General features: G+C 36.8%; 1 protein-coding gene across 2 annotated transcripts; it reads left to right on the top strand.

Moving 5' to 3' along the window:
• The first annotated feature begins 1,023 nt into the window (after positions 1 to 1,023).
• Positions 1,024 to 26,205, top strand: LOC127635167 (myosin light chain kinase 3-like). 2 transcript variants are annotated; one of them, XM_052115104.1, is made up of 13 exons: positions 1,024 to 1,289; positions 12,292 to 12,382; positions 12,873 to 13,212; positions 15,895 to 16,466; positions 17,195 to 17,300; positions 18,463 to 18,556; positions 20,358 to 20,467; positions 21,551 to 21,692; positions 22,106 to 22,176; positions 22,384 to 22,512; positions 23,864 to 24,016; positions 24,957 to 25,092; positions 25,201 to 26,205. In XM_052115104.1, the coding sequence occupies exons 1-13, from the start codon at positions 1,206 to 1,208 to the stop codon at positions 25,276 to 25,278; spliced, it is 2,106 nt and encodes a 701-aa protein (XP_051971064.1). In that variant the 5' UTR covers positions 1,024 to 1,205; the 3' UTR covers positions 25,279 to 26,205. The 2 variants fall into 2 exon arrangements, with proteins under 2 accessions (XP_051971064.1, XP_051970982.1); XM_052115022.1 differs by lacking the exon at positions 1,024 to 1,289 and adding an exon at positions 4,202 to 5,030.
• The last annotated feature ends 91 nt before the right edge of the window (positions 26,206 to 26,296 follow it).

Raw genomic sequence — 26,296 nt, 5'->3', positions numbered from 1 at the left:
TTAACATTAAGTTGGTTTTAGTACCATCTGGAGCATCTCCCACATACTTCTACATGCCCTTTGCACAAGTCATAAGATGAGAGATGAGAGATGTTTAGTCTGTATCTAACAACAACTTAGGCTATTTAGACTTTTTCTGGTGTGCCTTCATTGCAAAAGCTATGCTTACAGTGAAAAGCAATTTGTGACTGTAATGAGGAGCTTATATCATGTTTATGCAGAGAAGTTAGATCAGAAATAATTCCAGTAATTTATAAAATAAATTAAATCTAGAATATCTTTTAATAGCTTTATATATTATAAACCATTGTCATTGTCTTTTATATAAACATCAATGGCATGCTTATAGTGGCTCAGTCTTACTGGTGTCATAGACATGTTCAGAGAGAATCCTTTTCAGACTGGTAATAATGCCACCAATCAGAGTTGGATTTTCTTCCGTCAGCCTCCTGGGGCTTTACATGTCTCTTTCTAAAACCAGAGCCTGCTAACAAAATATCCTGCATGGTGGGCTTATGCTTTGTATTGCTAGCTTATGGTATGGCTCTGGGCTGTTCCAAACCCAGATAGATGTACTTTTTCTCTCTCTCCCTGCTCAGACTCTTAGAGTCCTTATCAGGAAAGACTTAAGCTAGCTTCTCGATGCCTATGCATCTGAGTGTGACTGACGCACTCATCTCAAATTGGGTCAGTGCATGAGATCAGATCCCTCACAGGTTTAAGCACACAAAATCTCATGTGTCTGTTGCCTTACATCAGTATAAGGGAGACAAAATTCTTGCCTGACCCTCAGCATCCTCGTCATCATATCACCATCCATCCATCCTGGCTGTGTAGGGAGGAGGCCAGATTGGGGCCTCCCATGGGGACCTTTCCAAAACAAAAAGACAAATCTGGACACTATTAATAAAACAGTACACTCACATTTCCAACATACACGTACTAATCTCAAGCAGCTGTTATCTCGTAGCAGGAAGTGCTTTCTGGGACCACTGCCGTGCTGACGGGGCTCCACTATCAGGAGGGGCACGTACCCAGTAAACGAGCTGAAAGAGATAAGATAGTTAGTGTTTGAGGGGCCATCAGTTCACTCCAGAGTGTTACAGAAACCTGAGAGTCCAGGTCTGTAGAATATTAGTTTTCTTGTGGCAGCTCACTTTGGGAATGGAGTACATTGAGTCCTACTAACGCAATACAAGAGGGCAATGATGATGGGGACCTCACTGTACAGATCTTCATTTCTCAGCACTGGTGGCTTCAGTGTGTCTGACTACATTCGCAAGTTCACGGTAAGCTCCCGATTTCGTGCAGAGGGAATATAGAATATACTGAACAAGTATGCCATGGCAGGAACCATTGTGATGTTCGGGACAGTGATTGCAAAAACATGCAAATTTCATTACATCTCATAATTTATATTTACATTGAGAATATACTGTATGTAGAAAATAGCTGACATTTAAAGTGCCGTAAAAAATGTTTTTAGCATGCATTTCCTTTTGAGGGCTATTGGAACATTGCGAAAGTGAATAAACCTCTGGGAGCTAAGTTAATATTTTGATTTAAACTGAACTTACTTATCTAAGTGAATGAGGATTAAGACTCTCCCACGAAAACTGTTTTAGTCAATTTATTGTAGACATGCCTCTTTAAATTGAAGCAGTTCAAAATCTTAGGAGTAGTGGAACTTTTACCAACAAATATGTGCAGAGTTTATTAAGAATTTATTTTGATTACTTATATATTTACAATTATAAATATAATGGTTTAATTTGATCTTCTGTGAGCTTCATTCCTATGCTATTGTCATAATTGTGTTATCTTTGCCTTTTCTTACTTTTTCTTCTTTTGGTAAATCATCACAGCATTGTTTTTCAAATGACTGAACATGTTCTTGAAATGTTGTGCCCTTTGGACTTTTGGCAAACTTTGTTTAGTTGGCAATTGCCCATAACATTTGAAAGATTTTGTACATTAGTCTGCACAGTCTCATTTCTTTTTTCTGAAGAAAGAAGAAACATGAATTGCAATTAGCTTGTGTGGGAGAATGAAAGAGAGAAACTATTTATATTTAAAGGAAGCATTAACACAATCTCACTTGTTAAGCCTATTGAAGTCATGACATGTGTTGAGCTTTAATTCATCCCCTTACTTCATAACACTCAAAGTGAATTTATATTAAGTAGTATGATTTTCCTTGAAATTTGCACAGCTTGACTCTGAAAACTGAATGCTCTTGTCAATGAAAAGAGTGGAAAAGAGACTTGTTTGCTTTTTCAGCCTTTAAAGAGATAGTTCTCCTAAAAATGTACTCACCCTCCTGGCATCCCAGATGTGTATGGCTTTCTTTCATCTGTAGAGCACAAAATAAGATAAATAAGACCCACAGAGCTGAAATATTCTAAATGAGTGAAGGTGTGTAAATTATGAGAGAATTTAAATTTTTGTGTGAACTAACCCTTTAAAGCCATGGGTCCCTGCCATGTCAAACATTTATTAGAGTGCACAAATGGGGCTGTAAAACGAGACTACAGTATAAAAATTCCCTTTACATAGGGCAAGGCTAAACAGCACTTTGAACAACAGCATATATACTTTGACATTACAGAGCCCCTTCAAAGCTACATCAACTTATTAGTCTCATGATGGACCACAAGTACTTTAGTTTGGCTACTCATTTCCACTATAGACAGACTTGCATTTAACCTCTCCATGCACATGGTGTACTCTGTGTTTGTGTGAATGAATATCAGAGATCAAAGTGTTTTTAAAACATTATCCGGGGACAAAATTACGCTTATCTCTGCCAAGCAGATATTCTTTTTCAATTATGTTAGCTATATTCCTGGCCCAAATCCTGTTGTGGACTTAAAATTTAGTTGCTTATGTTCTGCCAGCTTGTAATAAAGGATTCCCCCCCACCCTACCCAACAAATAGACAGCATGGAGCCACATTCCTGTGGCTGGCCTGACCCTGGCTCTCAATGTTTCGGTATTGCATAATAAGGTTATATTGTATACCTATACCTTGTAAATATTGTGCTTTATCATTCGATCACAGCAGAAAGACATATTTTGGTGAAGGATTTAGACAAAAGAATGCCAATCCTACATTTGGGAACCCATTATTGAGACCATAGAAATAGCAAATCACCTCAAGCTCCTTTAGATACCCCTCTTGTTAGAAGGATCTTTTGTCATGTAACATTTACATGCAGGTTTTGTACACCAACAGATTTCTACGTTATTTTCCTTTAAAGGAACATTCTGGCTTCAATAAAAGTTATTCAACAGCATTTGTGGCATTATGTTGATTATCACAAAAATAATTTATACTCATCCCTAGCTCATTTAATAAAAAAAGCAAAAATTGTGGTTGAAGTAGAGCACTTAGAATGTAAGTGAATGTGGCAAGTTCATAAATGCTAAATACATATAGATTTAAAAATGTATAGCCACAAGACGTCAACAAAATGCATGTTACTATGATTTTGTGTAATATGAAATTGCTTGGTAACCTTATTTGTCAAAAAGTACAACTTTGTTGTCATGATGGCGGAAGTATAGATCCCTGTAATCCTGGTAAATCCCTGATTTTAGCACACTAAAATCGTGTTGTGGCCATATTTTTGAAACAGTATGTATTGGAACATTTAAGGAGTGGTCCCATTCACTTCCATTGTAAATGCCTTACTGTCTTATTTCTTTTTTAGAAACAAGAATAAGCATCAGGGAACCAATCACATTTTTCCTTACTGTAAAGGGCATGTTTAGAGAGGACAGTTGTAGCATATCATTCATATTCATACTAGAGTCCACGTAGGTTTATTTTTACTTAAAATGTCAGCCAATGTCACGCCACATTCTGCCCAATGAAGAGGGCATTATAGATGATTATATTTTTTATAGGGTGCATCCAGTGGAGGAAAATGGATGCTCCTATGCTGCAACAAATAAAAAAAGAAAACAAGACAACAGAAAGGAACATGAAAGAGTCCTCACCGTTCTTTACTGTGCTTAATGACTGGCCATTGAGAGAGGTCATTCCTTGCATGCCCGCCTGTCAGCAGCATCTACTGAGGAGAGTTTAAATGTTTAAGTGACGTCAAGAGACCGCTGGAACTTTGGCAATCACCAAGGCCCACTAGGTCATATAAAAGGCCTCGCAGAGTAGCTAGGAGAGAAAGAGAGAGAGAAAGGGGAGAAAAAATAGAAGCAGAGAGATAAGATACCCAATGGAGGTGTTTATTTAAGTAGTGTCATGTCTCTGGCACATACCAACAACAGAGTTTGTCGGAGCTGCCTTCTTGAAGGCACACAATACCTCAGACAAGCTTTGAGACTAGGGTTGGGGGGGTTTGGAAGAACTAAATAGTTGCTTATGCACTCTTATTCATTGTGACAAAGGGATTATTGGGGCTTCCTATTTTTCCACTTTTTTCTTACCCCCGTGCCACTGTCCTGAGTGTGACATGAGTAAACAGGAGACTCTGGCAACCTGTATTGCCAGGATGTATGAGGGTGTCAGACTGGAGAACCCTGGGATGCCATCTGGAACAATCAAAAAGACGAGTTCTACTTTGATAGGCAGTCTGAGCAAAGTGGAGGTCAAGCTGAATGTTCTGGAGGGGAAAGTGGAACAAATCGAATGTACCCAGACAGAGGTGATCCAAAAGTTGAGCTTACTGTGTCACGGAATGGAATCGTTAGAGAGGAGCCTTATGCAACACAAGCTGGGCAGTCAAGAATCAAATCCAGTCAAAAATGGCCAAGTAGAGGGCAACAAACTCCCCTTGCTTACTGAGGTCACATCACTTTGTGGAGAAACAGTGGATCTGCTTCACAATCTCAAGCAGGAGAGTCAACAGCAGAGGAAGAAAATCGATTGTATCGAAAGTTCTCTGTCCACAATGGATAAAGTACTAGGGTATGTGGGAGATGCTTTCCGCAACTCAAAGATATTGGAGTTTATCCTCAATGGTGTGGTGCCATGGAGGAAGCAAGGCCTTCTGGACATAGTAGAGGAAGAGGTCAGTAAGCTCCTGATCATCAGAGATCTCTATGCGACTTAGTTAAACACAAATACACAGTGATTTTGTGAAATTAAGCGTAACAGAGGAAATATAATCTCTGGGTATACAAGTAGGGCTGCTCTATTATGGCAAAAATCATAATCATAATTATTTTGGTCAATATTGAGATCACGATTATTTAACACGATTACTCATTGACTTAAAATGTAAACTGCACTGGGTAAGAGAGGAGGCTATTGCCAATGATAATTATTTTATGTCACGTATGGAAGTCAATAAAGGAAAGCCTCCATTGCCATCATTTACAGCAGAGATGCTCATAGTTCTATGGAATAAGATCTACTTTTCCATCATGTTACTGCAGCAAGATCTAATATGTACAATAAAGGCTATACATTATAAAATACCAAAATTTCAGGAGGCTGTAGTGAAATTTGATGAGTCTCAATACCAGTTACAAAACCACAACAAATAATAACACTTAACTAATTTGTTAATTATGGAAAAATTAATTATTCAAGACTAGTAAACACTCAGTAATAAAATAACAATAAAAAACTGCAATAAATAGAAACAGTATATAATAAGACAAATTAAGAATATTCTGTGCTTTTTTAACAGCTTCAAAAGTTTTAAACAGCAGTAGGATATCAAATATTCAAGTAAACATTCAGAATGAATTACAACATAAAACTACTACTGGTCTTTACTGTATGATTATAATACATGAATACTTTCTAAAGCTACGTAAGTTACCCATTCGAGAGCAGTGAGTATTTTCTCATTTTCTTGTTATAGTTGTTTGATTATTAATGTGACACTAGACAGCAGCAGGTGTTTTAACTTACATTTATACTTAAAATTACAACATTTTAATACAAATCTGCTTTTTTCTCCACCGTTTACGTTCACTTTAGACATCATCCTCTGTGTTTAGATGAATACCTCACCAAGAAGGGCATTTTGGCGGAAAATATTTTACCATTTAGGTGCGCATTAGTGTGAGCATTTTCACACACACACACACACACACACACACGTGCATGTTCAGCACACACACACATAAGCTGCCTGTCAATCAAACAGGGCGCAGCTGTTACTAGATCACTAACGAATTATAATAAAACTAGAATAAAATTACGTGCTCTGGATTATTTTAAACAGCAGAATAAAATATGACCTTTCTAATAAGTGACACAAGCCTAGGCTATCAAAAATATAGATGGTTGTTTTTTAGCTATTGCCGTTTTAATCAGTCTGATTGTCCGGTCGGGCAAATAATATTCTCTTTCACTTGCCCCTTAAAAAATTAACTTGACCTGGACAAGGGTTAATGTCGAGTCCTAATTAAATATTATATTCAACACTCTCTGATAACAATCTGCAGTATAGCCCATAAAGTAAATGTATAAGTTTTAAAGGAGTTTTAGATATTATTTTAGTAAACTACAACGAGATCCAAGTCTTATTCCTAACACAAGGCAAAAAAAAAAAACACATTTTGCTCCAGTGTATAATGGGCTAAGACACTCTCACCTTTATGTTCACTCCAATCCATCTTTAACTCACAAAAAAAAATTAATAGAGCTTGATTCGCTGATTTTCTTCATGATAAGATACACACAGTGAACGTGACAAATGTATTATGATTTACTACGTTGTGAGCCATCATGTTATATCTAGCTGCTGCAAACGTGTGCGAGTGATAAGCGTCTCTGCACCAGAATGTGCATCAGCTGGGAAAAGATTAAATCTCTTCCCTGGTCACTTCACACAACTCATATACACGGCTCTGACCGTACAGAGAAATGCCAATTTCTGAGTTTATTTTCATAACCCTCTTCCTTATTATTTGAACTTTAATAAAGGAGGCTTTAAAGATATATAGACACAATAATCATTTTATCTCGATTATCTTGTTTTCATAATTGTTGGAAGCCAAAATAGTAATTGAAAATAACAATTGATTAATAAATAACAATTGATTAATTAAAGGGTTAAAGGGATAATTCACCCAAAAATGTAACTTTTGTCATCATGTTATTCTAAACCCGAATGACAAAAAAGATCCATTCATTTTCTGTAACTGCTTGTCCTATGTAGTGTAGTACCTATTCTAGCTGTCTCGGGCCAAAGGCTCAAAGGAGGAGACGATTATTCCGAATGATAGCCTTAATTCCCATTTATTTTTTATTGCATTTTTCTGACTAACCATGTCAATACAGGTTTAAAATGACCTGAAGGTGAGTAGCTAAAGGATGTCAGAATTGTTATTTGTAAGTGAACTACCCTATTAAACCTGAGACGGTTATTTTCGGAACTCTTTTCTTTGAAAGCATTTATGTACGGTTCAAGCTGTTTTTTGGTTGGGTGGGTTTTTTGGGCTTGAAAATGATCCTCTGGTATCTTAACCATCTTGCTCATTTAAGTTGTAAGCTGATATGCGTGCATGCTAATAAGCATGTTAAATTTATGGTCAAGCTAACCTTTTACCAAGGTTGCTATTTTATCCATGTTGAGGCTGAACTGGCCTCGTGTTTCAAATTCCTAGACTGGTTATGTGACCGAGCTGAGAATTCAGCAGTGAATACATTTACCTAGCAAAATCAAAGCTTAAACACAACCCCAACCCTAACCTTGTTTACTTATACAGCCATTATTGAAAGTATAACGTAAACAATTGGGATTTCTTTTTCTCTTAACATGCTCTTCCATTCCAGCTGTTTAGCAACATACTGCTTTCACTCAGCAAGTTACCTTTTTTTATTGTAGTAGTTTTACATTGAACACACCCAAACTAATCCTTTTAAGTTTGAAACCTCTGTTTTATATATTTTCTCTATCATCATTTTCCAAAATATATGGTAATGGAGAGTTCTTTTGAAGGAGGAAAATGCTGTTCTAGTGTGGATGAGATGCGTAAACGTAACAAAATCTAAGGATTATTCCAGGTTCAATAAAAGTTACGTTCAATTGACAGCATTTGTGACATAATATTGATTACCATAAAAAAAATGTTGACATGCCCCTCCTTTAAAAATAAAATGGAAGTGAATAGAGCCAATCCGTAAATGTTAAAATGCTAATTGTTTAAAAATATAGCCACTAGACATAAACAATATGTGTATTATAATGATACATAACAATATAATAATGTTTTATAACAATTTAATATTTATAAAATTAGAAGCTCCACATTTTAAACCCTCCAAAAATTGGCCCCATTTTCTTCCATTGTAAGAGCCTCAATGTAACATCGATTTTTGCTTTTTTAAAGAAAAGGAGGGATGAGTCTAAATACATTTTTGTGGTAATCAACATTATGCCATAAATGCTGTCGATTGAGCTTAACTTGAATTGAACCCAGAATATTCCTTTAATGTGTTTTTAAACACCAAAAACATTATTGTGGATGTGGCCATGGACAGCCAAATTGTAGCCACACTAGCCGATTTTTTGGAAGGAAATGACACGTGCATTAATGTCTGACAGCAGAAGGTTGTTAATCACTTGATTATCAGGAATCCCTACTGAGTTAATGGTTACAGCGATAGAAAAAATGGATCCAACAAGACAGAAAAAAATTGTTCTGTCGCCTGGGTGGGGTCTTGTGTTTTCGTCAAGTGACCAATAAGCTTCTTCTTTTACTGAGGAGCTGACAAGACTTCAATCTGATTTGTTATTTTCATCTGTGATTGCACTCCCATAGTCAACAAGCGTTTTTCCTGCATTTTTCCTCCTACACTGACTGAGGCAAAAAAGTCTGTTTTTATTGAACTTAAATGATTTACTCACTAACAGCTGCATATGGAAATATACTTTCTACAGCTTACATCAAGGGGATAAATACACAATCACACATTTTCACAAGGTAAAGTTACTCTATAAATCGCACCCTAAATCACTCTATTACAATTGTTTATGCTCACGTGGAGCACCTGTTGTTATTTCAGCGAGCTCCATGTGACTGGGGAGAGAGAGAGAGAGAGAGAGAGAGAGAGAGAGTTGCGATGAGTTGGTATGTCTGTCTCCCCTCCATCATTCTTAATCAACAAGTGTGTCATATTTCCGAGTGAAGAGAGTGAGATCTCTGCAAAATAGTGTGATACCCTTGGCCAAAATCAAGATGTTTTGAGTCTGTTATTATGAAGCAGGTAAATGGAGGTAAATAAAAAAACTTTAGTAGTTAAATAGTTTTGGTCCTAGATGCTGAATGGTCTATACAGAGTTCCAACCATGATACAAATAAATAAATAAGCAAAATCATCAGATTGGTGGCCTTGTGGTCACTGTGCTCTGGCATGTTGAGCTGCAGTGCTCATGGGAGACCGGGGTACCGAGACCAGGGTACAAGTCTGAGCTTGTGTTCCCATTTCTTTCCATCTCACCCTCCCTTTGATTTCCTGTCTCGCTACTACTTTGTCCATTAATAAAATGTGGTAAAAAACAGCTTTAAGACAAAAGACTTGTTCAACTAACTGCTGCTATATTATGACTATAGTCACAGCTGAAGGGATTGCCAGCAGTCTGCTGTGTTAAGCATTTGAGGATTGCATCTCCCAAGTCTAAAGTTGAAGGTGGTCTTGGATCAAAAAGTGCTTTTGCTGAATGGTTCTAAGCACGGTGTGTAACAGTTCCAGTAGCCACTTGAGCACAGTTTGGTATGGCATGATTACAAACCTGGATTTCTCAGCATGGTTTACTAAATGTACTCAGGACTGAGAACTATGCTGGTGGAATGGCTTTAGTGATGTGGTGACTCACGATTTGTCACGCTTGCTCAGGCAGTCCATACTAATCCTGATTTCAGTGCACAACTATGGAAATTAAACCATAACCGCAACAACATAGTCAACATAGCGCAACAAGAAAACGGAGACTTCCATGTTGTTTGTAGTAAGCAGATCTGTTGTCTAACAGTGTTATTATTTCAAGTTAAGCATTTCATGAAGCTGATGTCAAGAACCACAAAGATAGCGTGTTTTGTGATTCTACTCTTTACACATTGAATGGTGCATAACTGCCATTCTGTGAACCAGGCCCGGTTCACAGATAAAAATCACAGAGGGTGCTTCTGATAATTGTGGGGGTGCTCTGTATAAAGTGTAGATGTATTGTAATTACACATTTTTAAGATTTTATTTTATGATCATGTTTTATTGCTACTAAAACAATGTAATTAACATTTTATTATGTACAATACATTTATTGCTTCTTTTTTTACATGATCTGTCACTGAAAATAACAGCAAAAGGCTGCACGTGCATATTAGCACATACCGATTTGCTAATCTGCACGTGCAGCCTTTTGCTGTTATTTTCGATGTCGATTTGATAAGTTTTGATGCAGCATTTGTGTGTTTGATGGGATTCAAGGAAATCTGCTTGCCAATTTACAGTACTAGACTTACATATTCAATTGAGCAGAGGTGTGCAATTATTTTGGTACAGGTGCCAGATCAGTTGTTAAGTAGATCATGGAAGTTTTACATAGTTGTATCTTTTAATCAATGAATAATGCACACTTTTCTGAAGTGTATTCTGATGGGACCATTCTGCGATTGCTTGAAGTTTTGCTGCTACATTTCTATCATGTGTTAGTGAAACTGAATTAAGACTGAGTATTATTATGAATTGTTTATTTTACCATACTTCAATGCAGTAGTAATTTAGGATTCAATTTAATACTACATCAGGAGTGTTTTGTCACTAAACAGCACATGCAGCATCACAAATAGACATGGAGTGGCTGCATCACACGTTTCTTTGAGCATAATATTGCACTATTGAGCACTTTAAGATTTTTTTTCGAGGAGGAGAGAGAGAGTGCATGCGCACTCACATTCATGGTTGCCAGATTGCATAAAGTATGGCATAAGGCAAAATATCTCCTATTTGGGGTTTTGCATCTATTATCTGGCAACCCTGAGCATATTAAAAGCTTATGGACGCTCGATAGGTCCCAAAGCCAGATAAATGAAAGATCTAATAAAAAACATTTATGATAAATCAACCCGTGGGCAGCAGTTTGCCCTGGTCTACAATTGACGGTTCTCCAAGGTTCGTTTGAGGGTGAGCTCCGTAGAACCGGGCCTGCTTTGAACAGGTTGACAGTAATAATTATGTCTCTGCCAAAATCAGTATAGTTATTACTGATTGTTTTAAAATTCTGCATAAAAATGTAATGATGATTTAGCCCCTGACCCTTCAACCATACACACACACACACACACACACACACACACACACACACACATGATGTGTTTCCATGTTTTATGGGGACTTTCCATAGACATAATGGTTTTTATACTGTACAAACTTTATATTCTATCCCCTAAACCTAACTCTACCCCTAAACCTAACCCTCACAGAACACTTTCTGCATTTTTACCTTTTCAAAAAACATAATTTAGTATGATTTATAAGCTGTTTTCCTCATGGGGACCGACAAAATGTCCCCACAAGGTCAAACATTTTGGGTTTTACTATCCTTATGGGGACATTTGGTCCCCACAAAGTGATAAATACACACTCACACACACACACACACACACACACACACACACACACACACACACACACACACACACACACACACACACACACACACCAAAGACTCATCATCATTGATGTTGCAGTTCCATTGAGTAACTACTCATAGAAGTTATTATGTACATCCTTGCCATATACAGGAGAGGAATTTTATATCCAGAAAGCAACAAATATGAAGGTATGGTTTTGTGTGAAATATCTGAAATGTCTGAGGATACTTTTGTAGGAATAGTACACCCAAAAAATGACAATGTTTTCATTATGTACTCAGCCTCATGTTGTTCCAAACACATACATTTCTTACTTCTGTGGAACACAAAAGGAGATGTTAGGCTGAAGGTTAGCCTTAGTCACCATTCACTTTCATAGTACAGGAAAAAGAAAAGATGTAATGAATGTAAATGTTGACTGAGCCTCACAGTCGACCTAACATTTCTTTTCGAGTGCCAAAGAAGAAAGTCATGTAGGTTTGGAAAACATGAAGGTGAGTAAAAGATGACAGAATTCAAATTTATGGATGAACAATCTCTTTAAATTTGGATATTTTGGTGAACTATGCAATATTTAGATTATGATTTACAAAATGCTTTATGCTTTTCTGTTTATAAGAGAGCTGACAAAGTAAAATAAATGTTTTGGGTCACATTTTCTAATCGCATGAAAAGACGTTTGCACACACTGTAATATAATTGCCTTTGATTCTACAGAAAAACAAACCAGATGACAACAGTGTTAAGCCCAAAGACAGTGTGTGCCACCAGAGCACACAGACGTCAGAGGAGATTAAGGAAGTTTCAGGTATGATTCTTATGAATCTCCCGTTTCTTTTATATTTTTGTTTACCTTTAGTTATCAGCAGATGATGAACGATAAATATTCATTTTCAAAGAGGTAAAGCTTATGATTAAAGTGATTTGTAAAAGCCATTGCATTTATGTACCTAAGAATGTACCATTTTGCAAGATTCTTTACAAGGGATAGTTCACCCCAAAATATAAATTCTGTCATCATTTTCACACATGCATACTATTCTAAACCCATATCGCTTTCTTTCTTCTGTGGACCACAAAGGAGATGTTAGGCAGAAAATTAGGGACTGACCATCTCAGTTACTTTCAATGCATAATTTTTCTGTGAATACAATTTTAATTGTGACCGAGGCTAAAATGTATCTCTTTTTAATGTTTAAAGTCATACGTGTTTGGGAGAACACGAGAGTGTATAAATTATGACTGAATTTGCCATTTTGGGTGAAATGGAAATAGACTGATTATGTGATTGTCCACAGCTGAGACTAAATTCCAGCAGCCAGAGGTCACTATTTCCACTGTCCTCAGTCGACCTTCTCCTGAACCCCTGACAGGATCGACTGAACCTCTGTGCACAGTGAGCGGAGGAGAAGGGTCCAACAAAGCCTTACGTAAGGCCAAGGAGGTCACCGTGAAAAGCAGAGAGCCTGCTCGTGTCCAGACATTTGCTCCTGAATTCCACCTTGAAGTTGAGGAGACTGAGGTGCATGATGTACCCAAGCAGGAGACCTATAGCTCGGCTGCAGTGCCAACTAAAACAGAATGTGGCACTGTGACAACAGCTAAAGTGGAAGAAGAGGTGCCTTTTCAGCCAGAGAGGTGAGATTTTGCACAAATTGCTGTCAAAATGCTCTAGAATTTGCTCATTTTTGTCAGACCGCAGCAGCATTTGTCAAAAAAAACAAACTCTTCGTTGAAAAGGAAAAAGGTTATAGCAAGACAAAACATTGTCTCTTCACTTATCCTTGGCCACCTTTGTCCTCAATAATTGTTGAGAAATAATATTTGATCCTCGGTTTGATCCATCCTAATGGATATAATTACACAGCAACTGGTGTCAGTGTGAAGCACTAATGCACTAATAACTTAATACACTTTAATCCGCCATATGTGAACTACATAATATATTGCAGTCTTCACATTTTACAATGGATTGTAATTAACCCATGACAATTGTCACAATATGAAATAATGCTAAGAGGAACTTCCAGTGTTTTATTATTTTCAATTAATAATGCTCATAGGATTACTGAACAAACCAGAAACCTGCTCTTTATAAAATAAATATCACAGTCATCGAGAACACCAATCCACCGCACTTGGTTGAAACCAATCTACATCATATAAAAAATATATTTCTATGGCACACTCACATCTTTTTAGTCTGTCGTGAGATTTTGAGAGGGGGAGTGCTGATAATGCAATTACAAGAGCTGTGTATTTTCAATATATTAGCTGTTATCTGTATAGAGGCACAATCTCCAGCAAATAATAGGCTGTGTTGTGCTCGCATCATAATTCATCAGACTAATGGCCAAGGTCTTGAATTTAGACCACCTCTTATTTTTTATAATGCAGTGCAGTAACTAATGACTGAATGCATGTTGCCATGCATTATGGGGTTTAGGCTATTTTATTCACAGCACAATTACAGGCCGCAGGTTGTTATTGGATTCGTTCAGAGTAGACTTGCATGTGCAGCCACATAATATATCATTGACCACAAACCCAATATTAATCCACTTACTGTACATGGTCCATTGTGTGTTTTTTGTTTACCATAATGTTTTTTTTGTTTGTTTTTACAAATGACAAGGTCTCACATACATGCTGACCTTTAAAAAGTGAATCACCAAATAAAAAGAAGCCTGTTTGGAATGCTGCAAACACAGACCGGCACAGTGAAACATTCCAGTGAAACGTTTAGAACTAACTGGCCATAAGCCCAGTACAAAAGCATTTTCATTGTGCAGTTCTGTTTGTTGTTTTACAATTATTACATCCAAAAAAATTCACATACAATATTTTTTAAAATGGTGTGATTATTTGCTCTAGGTGCAAATAGCACCTGCCACACAGCACGGCTATTTGCTCTCAAATAGTCTGGTGTAAACAATGAAATTTAAGACAAACTGCTCCACTAGTGTAACTTCAGTAGTGTGGTGTGAAAAGACACTGTGAATGTCGATTCCCTCTTTTGCATCAGTTTTTCCCATCAGTTTCTAGTGTAGGGTGTCTGAGGGACTTCAATAAACACAAAAACTCACACTGTAGTGATGCCTCTATACAGTATGTTAGTATTTAATTAGGGATGCGAATAACATTCAACACTATTTGCGCTTAGTGCAAAGAAGATGCTTTTGGTTGCTATTTACATGTAGCGCAAATAGCCTCTGCCTTACAAATTGACAACTTTACCTTTCAAAATCTGACACTGCAATTTCGGTAACAATTTCTATGAAGCCCATATTTATAATTCATTTGTAATGTCTCATTATACGTCTTATAATTTGTTACAATAATTTCTTATAAATTATAATAAACAATTATAATACATTACAATACTTACCTATCCACATAGTTAGATTTTAGACTCTAATGCTTTATAACATGACCATTATCAAACTATATCTGCAGAAGTTATAATGTATTATGTCAGGATCCTGTGCACTTCTGTCTAGCTTGGTTTTAGTTTTGTGGCTGCATCCTGTCATCCATGTCTTGTCCCTTTTTTTCATGTGAGCACTTGGCTTCTGGTTGTTTCTTTACAAGTATTATGTATATGTGTATATGTGTAATATACATACAGTATATTAGGCATGTTCTAAGTAAAATTACAAAAGCAACGTCTTATAAACATCCATTAGATATTTTAAGTGGCCAGAAGACAACTGAAGTTATACTCTACAATTGTACAGAACACAAAGAAACACAAATTCACTGTACGATTTGTGACATTAAGAAAAACACTTGTAAAGCTACAAGGTTAAATCATATTAGTAGCGCGCTAAAAAATAAATGTGTTTTCCTTTGTATTCTGTGAATTTTCTATAACTTCCATTAAGCTTGTCATATGTAATGTAAGTTTATGTTATGGCTGTTTATAAGACATTGCTTTTGTAACTTTATTTACAGTAGGCCAAGATCACTTATAATGGTATAAGATCATGTGCACTGCATTTGCATGACAGCACTTATACGAGCACTGAATATACTGTTTATATATTACATTCCAATGTATAATGCATTACACTCTTTAAGATATAACTATGAATAAGTCAAATGTTGCATATGTAACTAGTTACAATTATGTATGAGGAGTTTTAACATACAAGGTGTATTATGAGACAATATGAATGCATAATAATGCATTATACATTTAGGCTTGATAAAAAGTATTACCATAATGTCTATAGAAATGATTTATTAATGCTTAAGCAGACCAAATGGTTGTTCCTTTGATGTTTTAAAATGGCTGATTAGATTTCTCTGTAAACACAGGGCACTAGAACAAACTGGAGTTTCACAGGTTGGTGTGAAGGCTTCACTCAAGCCAACATTGTCTGAAGAGCAAGTGAAGCAGAAGGTGGATGTTCCTCATGAAAATACAGAAAGTTCACTGGTTGGTGAGAAGGCCTCACTCAAGTCAACAGTTCCTGGGAAACAACAACTGGAGCAAAAAGAGAAGGTTCACCAAGAACAGGCAGAATGTGCACAGTTAGGTGAGAAGGCCTCACTCAAAACAACAGTTCCAAGAGAGCAACAAGAAGAGAAAAATGTGGAAGTTCATCAAGAGCCTCAGCTCTGCACCAAAGATCTTGTCAAAAAGGATTCTGAGACTAAGTCATCACATAAAAAGACAGCAGAGAGGGTGAGGTCTGTGCCAAATCATAATGAGAACAAGCTAGAAACTGAACCAGAAATCAAGAAAAACCAAACTAAGACTGTTGAGAAGATTTTGGAGCCTGACCCTGTGAAGAACTGTGCAGCTCCTAGACCACAGGCAACAGCCCATGTTGAAGGAGAACATGCAACAACAGGACCTCTGAGAAAAGAGTCACTACTGATCATTGGTGAGTTTAAGAGCACAGTACACCCAAAATCAAAAGTAATTTACTCACCCGTATGTTGTTCCAAGCCCATATGACTTTCTTTCTTCCTTGGAACATTAAAGGAGATCTTAGGCAGAATGACGGCCTCAGTCTCTATTCACTTTTATTGAATGGTATATGCAATGACAGAGGCTAACATTTTTCCTAACATCTTTTGTGTTCCATGAAAAAAAGATGGTCATTCGGGTTTGGAACAATATCATGGTGAATAAATGATGACAAAATTAGAATTTTTGAGCAAACTATCACTTTAAGGCTTTTACCATAAATGTAACATTTTTTATGAGGTAATATTGAGTTACTAATAAATAAATTGGTACATGTATAGGCAACTACAGTAAGTATGCATTCATGCCCTGTAATGTGAGCAGTCGTATGTGTGACTTGAGCAAATTCAATAAAAACGATGAACAATGACTTGTTAACCAGTGAACAGCATGTGACAAAAATACTTAGTCAGTTGCAACACCTAGAAAGTGATAAAGTTGTGGACTAAAACTTCAATTCTGTCACTAAATTGTAATTATAACTGCAGCCTATAGTTTGCCAAAAGTTCAATGAGAAAACGTACAACTTTGCAAATTGAGTCTCAGATGTTTTTAAAAGATCAGCATGTCACCATGTTCCACCTTGAAGCGTATTTGGTGGGCAGGGAAAGTCTCTCACTATGCTGGTATTTGTTTTTCCAGATGACAGTCCACCACTTCCAGCCCCATTCGAGCATCGCATCGTCAGTGCCAAGCAGGTTCCCATGAGTTCATATTATGCAGTCAACCCCAATGTGTTGCTGGGCGGGTGAGTCAGTGTGTTAAAAATCTGACACTGACAATAAATTTATTGCTTCTCATTTAATTTAACCGGTGTGTTCTCAGTCAGTCCCAAAGGACAACATGGGGGCACCATGTTTCAGATGTTAATATTCTGAATGCGTATAGGCTTCTGTCTTTCATTTCTATGGAAAGTACTATTTTTAACTTTGGCAGATAAGCACGAGGGCACTGGCTGTAGAACATATACCATGCAGATAATGACCCACAAACATACACTCTCCTCCCTCCACATACGCCACAAATATGCACTGGCTTGTTTTTGACTCATAATAGGCAGTGTTTATTTTGGGCAGGTGTTGAGCAGGTCTGTTTGCATGGGACTTATTTTAAGCCAACAGCAGCAACCATCTTGGCACAAACACGATATCTTACCCCATGGAGAAGCAGCATGCAGTAAATACACAGAAACGCACAAGAGCAAGCCTTTAAGGAAAAAGGAAAATTTAGCTGTAGTGTTTATGTGGCCATAACTTTCACATAGGTTGAAATGATTAGATACCCTTTCCATATGAATTAAATCTATGTGTATGGATCCCTATCACAGACAGTGTTGACGCATTTCCACCTTAATTTAGCAGCGTAAATCTAGCAACTTTTTAATATTTTAAATGTTTTATTATTTATTTAAAACAAACTAGTCAACACTGCTGTGATGCTGTTTCAAATACAGCTGCTGAGGAAGAGACAGTACTGTTGACATATATCTTTCTTACTGCTATAATTCAGCACTTTTTATTTTTGATCTCTTTTGTAAAGTCATTGAAACATAACAGCTGATTTTTTTTTCTTTTCTTGTGCTGTTGGAGCAAATGGTAATGCATGTAACTCTATAAAAGTTTACCCTACTATAGTTAACTTCCACAAGTTTGTGTGTGTTTGTGTGGATTTTGGTGGTTTACGAGGACTTTTTTTATGTTACAAACTGGTAATTACAAGGGTATTATTCTATAAATGTGGTTTATGAGTACATGTCTAGTGTCCCCATAATTCAAATCGCTTAAAAAATGTGTACAGTATAAAAATCATTATGTCTATGGAGAGTTCTCATAAGGATAGCCGCACCAACATGTGTGTGTGTGTGTGTGTGTGTGTGTGTGTGTGTGTGTGTGTGTTGTTTGTTTTTGCAGAGGCCGTTTTGGACAGGTACATAAGTGTGCTGAGTTGTCATCGGGTCTTACGCTGGCTGCCAAGATTATAAAAGTACGGGGAATGAAAGAGAAGGTAATAACAAAAAGCACATAAACCATTAGCGTCTCTTGCTTTTATGTGGAAACATCAATATGTTTACCCCCTTATCTCTCTCTCTCTCTCTCTCTCTCTCTCTCCATCCCTCTCCCTCCCTCCTTCTCCAATCTGTCCATCACTCTGTTCCTGTTAAATTGCTTTATGAGAACACTTCCTTGTCAACAGCTGACAGTTCAGCCCATATGAGCATACAAAAACTATGCACACATTCACACATTCTCTACCACACTTGCATACATAACAAGTAGTCCCTCAGCTTTTGTTGTTTCTAGTTTCCACATTTAAAAAGAAAGCATTCATTCAAGCATAAAAGCAAATCATATTTATACATCCTTCCAAACATCCAGTCTTTTTCTAAAAGTGTACTTTTGTCATAGTGAGGAACATTAAAAAACATATGTGGCACAGATTGATAAATGCGCAAAGACATCCATGTCTCTATTTCGGGTATCTCCCAAGGCCGTCATCCTTTCCTACATCCTCCATGCTTCAGCAAGTGCCTCTAATCACATAAAATGACAGCTATCCTTTCATAAGTGCTTTCTTGCAATGCAATGCCATTCTCTGCTCTCTGTTCTGTCTATTACCACCATTAAAAACAATCAATCAAGAAGTGATTCAATTTCACGTTCTTGTGTTTTTAATTCCTGCTATTTTACATGATAGCAAAAGAGCTAAGGAGACAAGGAATAACACACACACACACACACACACACACACACACACACACACACACACACACACACACACACACACACACTCACGCGTTTGTTTTTATATCATGGTGGGGACTTTCCATTGTTTTCAAACTACTTTCTATCCCATAACCAGTGTCAGAAATGTACTTCTACATTAAGGGGCAATATTTACCCACTGGATTTGATTTTCAGGGAAATTGTTTTACCTTTATGAGGGTAACCATATAAAACCATTTTATCCAAAAATAAATGTCTCGTTTGTGTCAAACATTTCAATTTAGTTGAATTTAGTCAATTAGTTACTGAATTTGGGTCATGACATGCATTTTTTTTTTTTTTTTTTTATCGTTTTAATATGTTCCTTGAGGTTCATTTTTAATTTGAGTATAGTCTTTTGCACATGCTGTCATATATTTGTAAAACATGATAATTTACCACCTTTATTAGAATAAAAAGTTAATTACACTTTGAAGGATGTTTTTGTCACTTTCAGTGGCATCATTCTCATTTTCTGATTTTGTCCCTATCCCTACCTCTTGAACCTTTTACTTCTTGTGGGGACAGTAACACTCACAAAGCTTACCAGTAACCTCTCTGAGCCCCCTTCATGGAATATTACAATTTCAAATGCTGCTTATCCAGTGACAGCAAATGAGGAATATATTCATTTGAGAGATTGAGCCCTTCATATGGGATAATTGAATGCATTTCCTGGGCAGTAGAGAGAATTGCAGATGGGAAGAGTCAGAATAAGTTGGGCAGACATTTACAGGGCTGGCAAATGCTGTCAAGCCCCCATTTCTGAAACTGTTCATTCTGTTGTTTTCGCTGCCCTTCACAATCATTGCAAATCCACTTCTAGCTATTTAACTGTGCAATCTAAAATCTGTCTAGCCTCTCTCTTTTTTCTTCAAATGATCTCATTTAATGCTCCTGCCCTTCTTCTTTAGAGACTGTAAAAACACCCTTGAAAAACGTAAAATATAGGCTTTAGACATGTATTTTGAAAAGGGGCTGCATTGTACATGATTATTTAAATGCTCTGACATTGCTTTTTGACTTTTTCTCCTTCATTCCAGGATGAAGTGAAAAATGAGATTGGAGTTATGAACCAGTTAAACCATGTGAATCTGATTCAGCTGTATGATGCTTTTGAGTCTCGGACTAACCTCACTCTCATCATGGAATAGTGAGTAAATATTGTTCACATTCCATAATTTCTTTGTTTTTGTCTGTTTATGATACAGTGGCTTTGGACAGTATTCATCATGCCTAATTTGCAAAGCAAATTTTCTCTCCTGGCCTGGTTGTCACAATCTGTCGCAAGAACACAGAGCACCCACACATGCTACTTTACACAGCCATGATTGTGTCATCTTCCTGCCCTGTCCACAGAATTAATTCACCATTTTTATTTTCTATTTATTTTTTTTTTTTAATATATAATTGACCAACAAAAGCATTCAAGCGTATGATTTGTAAATAGTTGAGTGAATGTTTTAATAATATGTTATATAACTAAAATTAAAAGTCCCTTTCAAGTCAAGTTAGTCCACACAATGGCCATCTTTGGAAAGCTCCTGGGCAGCTATTTTCAATGTGAACAAGTGGCATAAATGTACAGCTCCTATCTACTTGAATGGGGAAATACGAAAATCTCCCAAATGGTTGTTCAAGATTATTACATCCACCTTATTGAGCGTAGATTTTTCTCTCCTTTTCTCCCCAATTTGACATGCCCAATTCCCAATGCACTCTAAGTCCTCCTGGTGGCGTAGTGACTCGCCTCAAGCCGGGTGGTGCCAGAGTGGCTTGTTGAGCATGTTACCGTGGAGACCAAGCAATTATGGAGGCTCACACTATTCACCTCAGCATCCACGCACAACTCACCACATGCCCCAATGAGAGCGAAAACCACATTATAGCGACCACGAGGAGGTTAACCCAACGTAACTCTACCCACCCTAGCAACCAGGCCAATTAGTTGCTTAGGAAGCCTGACTGGAGTCACTCCGCATACCCTGTCTCCCATTAATTTTAATAAAAGTGCTCCATCTTGGGCTGAACAGTCTTTGGTACAGTTTAATCATCACTGATTCTTTAATATCCATGTGAAGTGACCACTTATATTGAAAGAAGTTAAAATCCAGTTTTGCTTTTAGCAGGAAGGAAATACAGGCACTCACATGGCCCAAACCACATATGCAAGTCTAAATAAACAGAGTTCATTTATGTTGATATTAAAATATCTTTCCATGGTTTGTTATTTCAGTGTGGAGGGTGGTGAATTGTTTGAACGAATTGTTGATGAGAATTACCAGCTGACGGAACTGGATGCCATCGTGTTTACCAGGCAGATTTGTGAAGGGGTACAGTACCTTCACCAGCAGTACATTCTCCATTTAGATCTTAAGGTAAAACCCCAGGCACTGCACTGAATGTTATAATGTGATACTGATGGGATTAGCAGTGCATAGTGTCAGGTGTCTCCATGGAAAAAGCAACCAATGAATCACACATGTATGTCAACATTAGCAGCTGTACACCATACATTTAAATTAGCATGCTGCCAAGAGACTTATGTCATGTCGAGTCGCATATGGTCATATTAATTAGATACTATGCAATGGTGGCAATAAATCAAAATCACTTTCCATGGTCAGAGATTACTCACTTGTCAGCTCTCCTTCATAAACAAAAAAACGCATTCATTTCTAAATACTTTTAAGTAAGACATTGTTATAAATGTTGTTATTGTTATTTATGTGGGCACTAATTACCTATTCATCATATTAAATCTGTTCAATCTATATTTTCTACAATATAGCCAGAAAACATATTATGTGTGAACAGCACTGGGAATCAGATCAAGATCATTGACTTTGGACTTGCCAGGAAGTAAGTGAAAAAACTTGTTAAATTCTCTTGTTATTAAATGAATTGAAACAACTGCTGACATTGGATTACTTTTTTATAATATGTGAAACTATGAGAAAAATAGCTTTCAATGTGTCTTAGTTTGTGGGAAAGTGTGTTTAGCTAACATCCATGTTAATAAAGAAGACATCACTTCCCAAACTGAAAAATGTATTTCTTTCCCACCAGGTACAGGCCCAGAGAGAAGCTGAAAGTCAACTTTGGAACCCCAGAGTTCCTGGCACCAGAAGTTGTCAGTTATGACTTTGTGTCATTTCCTACAGATATGTGGAGCATTGGTGTCATCATATACATGCTGTGAGTACAAATAAGCAATAAGGCAATTGGGATCAAATAATAAGCCTGTTAAACAATAGGATATACATACATACAAAAATGCTTGAGACGCTACACTGCATTACGTGTTTAGACTTGTTTTCAGTGAATCAATCGTGAATATAAGTGTATTTGTGTTATTGCACATGCAGATTTGTTCACTGGTTCTAATAATATACAAGTGAAAAGGCGATAAAAAAATCTGCCAGTTCAGTATACGTATATTCAATACACAGTCTATGCCATATCTTATGCAGTCTTGCTTCTCAAGTAAATTTAGCTTATTGTAAGGATTTCCATATATTTTTACTGAAAAACATGACAAAATATTTAGAAATGTGATAAATTATATCAAATTATAAAATTATAATAAATTTGACTTTATTAAATGTTTTAAATTTGTTTCATCAGTAGTTTTTGGTGTTGGAAGAACTGGAAACATATTCATAATCAGCATTTCTCTCACTTCATCCACCATCTTTTTTTCATGTATTTGGAATTGCCCTTCTTGTAAAGGGTGTATATGATGTTACCTTGCAATTTGGCCAAAACAAGGCATTTTTGGTGGCAACATAATTAAGTTTCCTATGACCTAATTTAAATTATTCCTAAGCCTTAACATGCTGCCTGTTGAGGAAGCTCATATAATAGAAATGCTGCTATGCTGACTTCAAATGTTTTACAGGAGCCAATAAAAAGAAGTGTAATGAAATAGTCAACCATTCCAAAAGTATTTATTAATTTATTTATGTGCACATACATTTATATATTGATGCGTTATGCCTTATATGTAGAAACGTTTCTTCCTACGCTGAATTGCATAGTGGACTTTATGACTGTAATATTAGAGAGATCAAAAGCAAGATGCAAATGCAGTGCCCATGAAAGCTTTAAAGGGCTCAGCAAAGAGCATTCAATAGAGCCCTGATAAAAGAGCAACGGACCCTTACAGCATAGAAACCCTGCTCCACTGATGCCGTCAACAAAACAACCAGTATGCACACACACATCTCTGATTCTTCTTTTGCCCACACTGTGCCCTGAGCTAGCCCCAGATGACCCACTGTTCTGGCCAGTGGCAACTGGACCTCAATGATTGAATCAATGCAAATTACTTGACAGTTGTTTTTAGAGATTAAGGATGAAAATGCTTTTATTCAAAGTGAATAAGAAATGAGGAACAAAGCGAACACAAGTGAGTAATCATAAGAAGCAAACAACATTTGCAGTGCTGCAATGACAATATTTAAAAGTAGACAAACACAAGGTGTATGCACAAACTTTTCATGATGTACTTTAGCCAAAGGCTTAAAAAGAACATATCTTTTTTCAGTTTGAGTGGCCTTTCTCCATTTCTGGGTGACAACGACACAGAGACAATGAACAACATTCTGCATGCACAATGGGACTTTGACGCCGAAGCATTCGAGAATGTATCCGAAGAAGCCAAAGACTTCATCTCTAGACTTCTTGTACCTGCCAAATGGTATTCATCCATCTATCTAACCACATTATTTACCAACGTGATACCTTAAAATACTTGTCATGCTTTCTATTGCACAAGCAATAGTATCGCCCATTATTTCTCCACCTTTCTGGCCACCCATTTTACAGATATAAAAGCCTCACTTTTCCCTTCCATCTCTCAATCATTGCCCTATTTTGACCTGCATACATTCCCTTAATGCATCCTGATGTCATACTAAAACCTCAGAAAATGCAGTGCTCTACCTCAAAAATGGCACAAATAACATAGAATTGGCCTGTAACTTAACACGGCCTGGTGAATTTTAGAACATTTGGCACTCGCCCTCACATCACATCACTCTGTTTTAGACAGATAATATCTCCCACACAAGGGCTGGACAGCTCAGCTGGCATGACATAATAGCAGGCTGACACAGCAGGTGGCATGAGAGGGCACATTGTCTTTTGCCCACCATCTTACTGCTATGTGTGGAGTAAACATGATGGTTAATGATCCAGTGGGCTTTGACAAGGTGCATTTAGACCAGTATGACACCTACACTTGGCCTTTCTCTTTCCCTGAAACTGTGGTAACAAAATGCAGTGTCACCCCTTCACATTCATGCTTTAAGCAGATGAATACTAATACATTTTTGGGATGATAATAATGTATCATAATCAGCTGGATTACATATTTTGTCCTATTTAATGCAATACACTTCGTTTAAGTTCTCTGTTATTTAAGCTGATTTGTTTTGTTTGCTTTGTTTTACCTCTGATGGATTACTACAATATACCCAATCAGCTTTCTGTTAAAGGCTTGAAAACAATGTTCCCAAATTATTACAGTAGCTATTGAATTTCATACTGCACCTCACAAAAGTATTTTATGGAACTGTTTGTTTCCTTAAAGACAAGATGTTTTTAAAACCTTTGTCTGCATGTGGTCTCTATGGCAGTAGCCGTCTGAGTGCTTCAGGTTGTATGAAGCATAGCTGGTTGAATAACCTGGAGGACAAGGCCAAGATGTACAAAGTTCGCCTCAAGTCTCAACTGAGTCTGCAGCGTTACCTCGCTGCTCACCGTCAATGGAAGGTATGGAGTTTGCAATCAGTGCATGTGTTTGATAAAGTGTGCTGCATGCCAACAAAATAAGTGATCATGCACTTGCAGTAACTTTTTTTCTTTTCTTTTGTTTTCCAGAAACACTTCTATGCAATTGCAGCAGCTAACAGATTGAAGAGATTTCAACAGAACAGATCAGTCAGTGTGCCAAATTAGCAAGGTATTAAACTAGAGGACAGTGTCAGTAGCTTGACTCTATTTCTGCAGAGGCTTCAAATACATCACACATTGGAAAAGGATCCTGTTATTTGTCTGAGTTTCTATTGGAAAGAATTTGTAGAGTATTGTATCTCATCTTATTCAAAGGCAGTGTCAGATTATATATTTTTGCTGCATACGTATCTTTAAAAATGGTCACATTTTCTTAAGGTGCCTTGTTTGGAACACTATTGCATTTAATTAACACTTCATTATCATGTTTACACACCATGAGTGTATGGCATGGATAGCAGGGTTTGCTTTGGAATCACATGAAAAAGCTTTTATCCCTTCTGTGAAGGTGTTTTTCTTGGGCTTTACTGCCTTGTCCTAGTATTTGACGAATAATGTATTTCGTATAGTTTGACAGTATTTTATATTAGTACAAACATACTGTTAGCAACTGAATTTGATATAGAAACACAGCAATCATCTTACATTGCTGACCATTTTAGTTAAGAACAGAAAAACTAAACATTTACAAAATAACAGACTGACTAGTGTGGTAAATCTTTTTTTTTTCCTCTCAAAAATTCTAATTTAAAACAACTTCACTGCTTGTTCCAGAATGTTTTAAATATTATTACTGTGACAAAGAACGTATTTACTTACTTATTGCTCTTCATTTGGAATTTTGTAGCATTAACGACAAGTTGTACACATTCATATGGCGATAGCATAATCACAAATATATGCACTAAAGTGATTCTGCTCTTGGCATTGTAACTAGGGCACAAATATTAGTATGCTTTATAAGGCAGTTCTGTTTTGCTGTTTCTCTGTTCAAGCGTGCTTGTGTAGCAATGTTTTACCAAGTGCAATATTGATTGTCAAACATCTGAACTTTGCTTCTGTAGGAAATGCATGTTATTAAAGATAAATGTACCCTAACTCATTAGTAATGAAATCTTTAATTTTGTGATGGCTATATAAACCAGAAACAATAAGGAACAAAGTCTTATTGAAACAAATGGAT

Source organism: Xyrauchen texanus, chromosome 1 (genome assembly GCF_025860055.1).
Source record: "Xyrauchen texanus isolate HMW12.3.18 chromosome 1, RBS_HiC_50CHRs, whole genome shotgun sequence".
Lineage (NCBI taxonomy): Eukaryota > Metazoa > Chordata > Actinopteri > Cypriniformes > Catostomidae > Xyrauchen > Xyrauchen texanus.
This window is presented reverse-complemented; position numbering and strand designations above follow the sequence as displayed.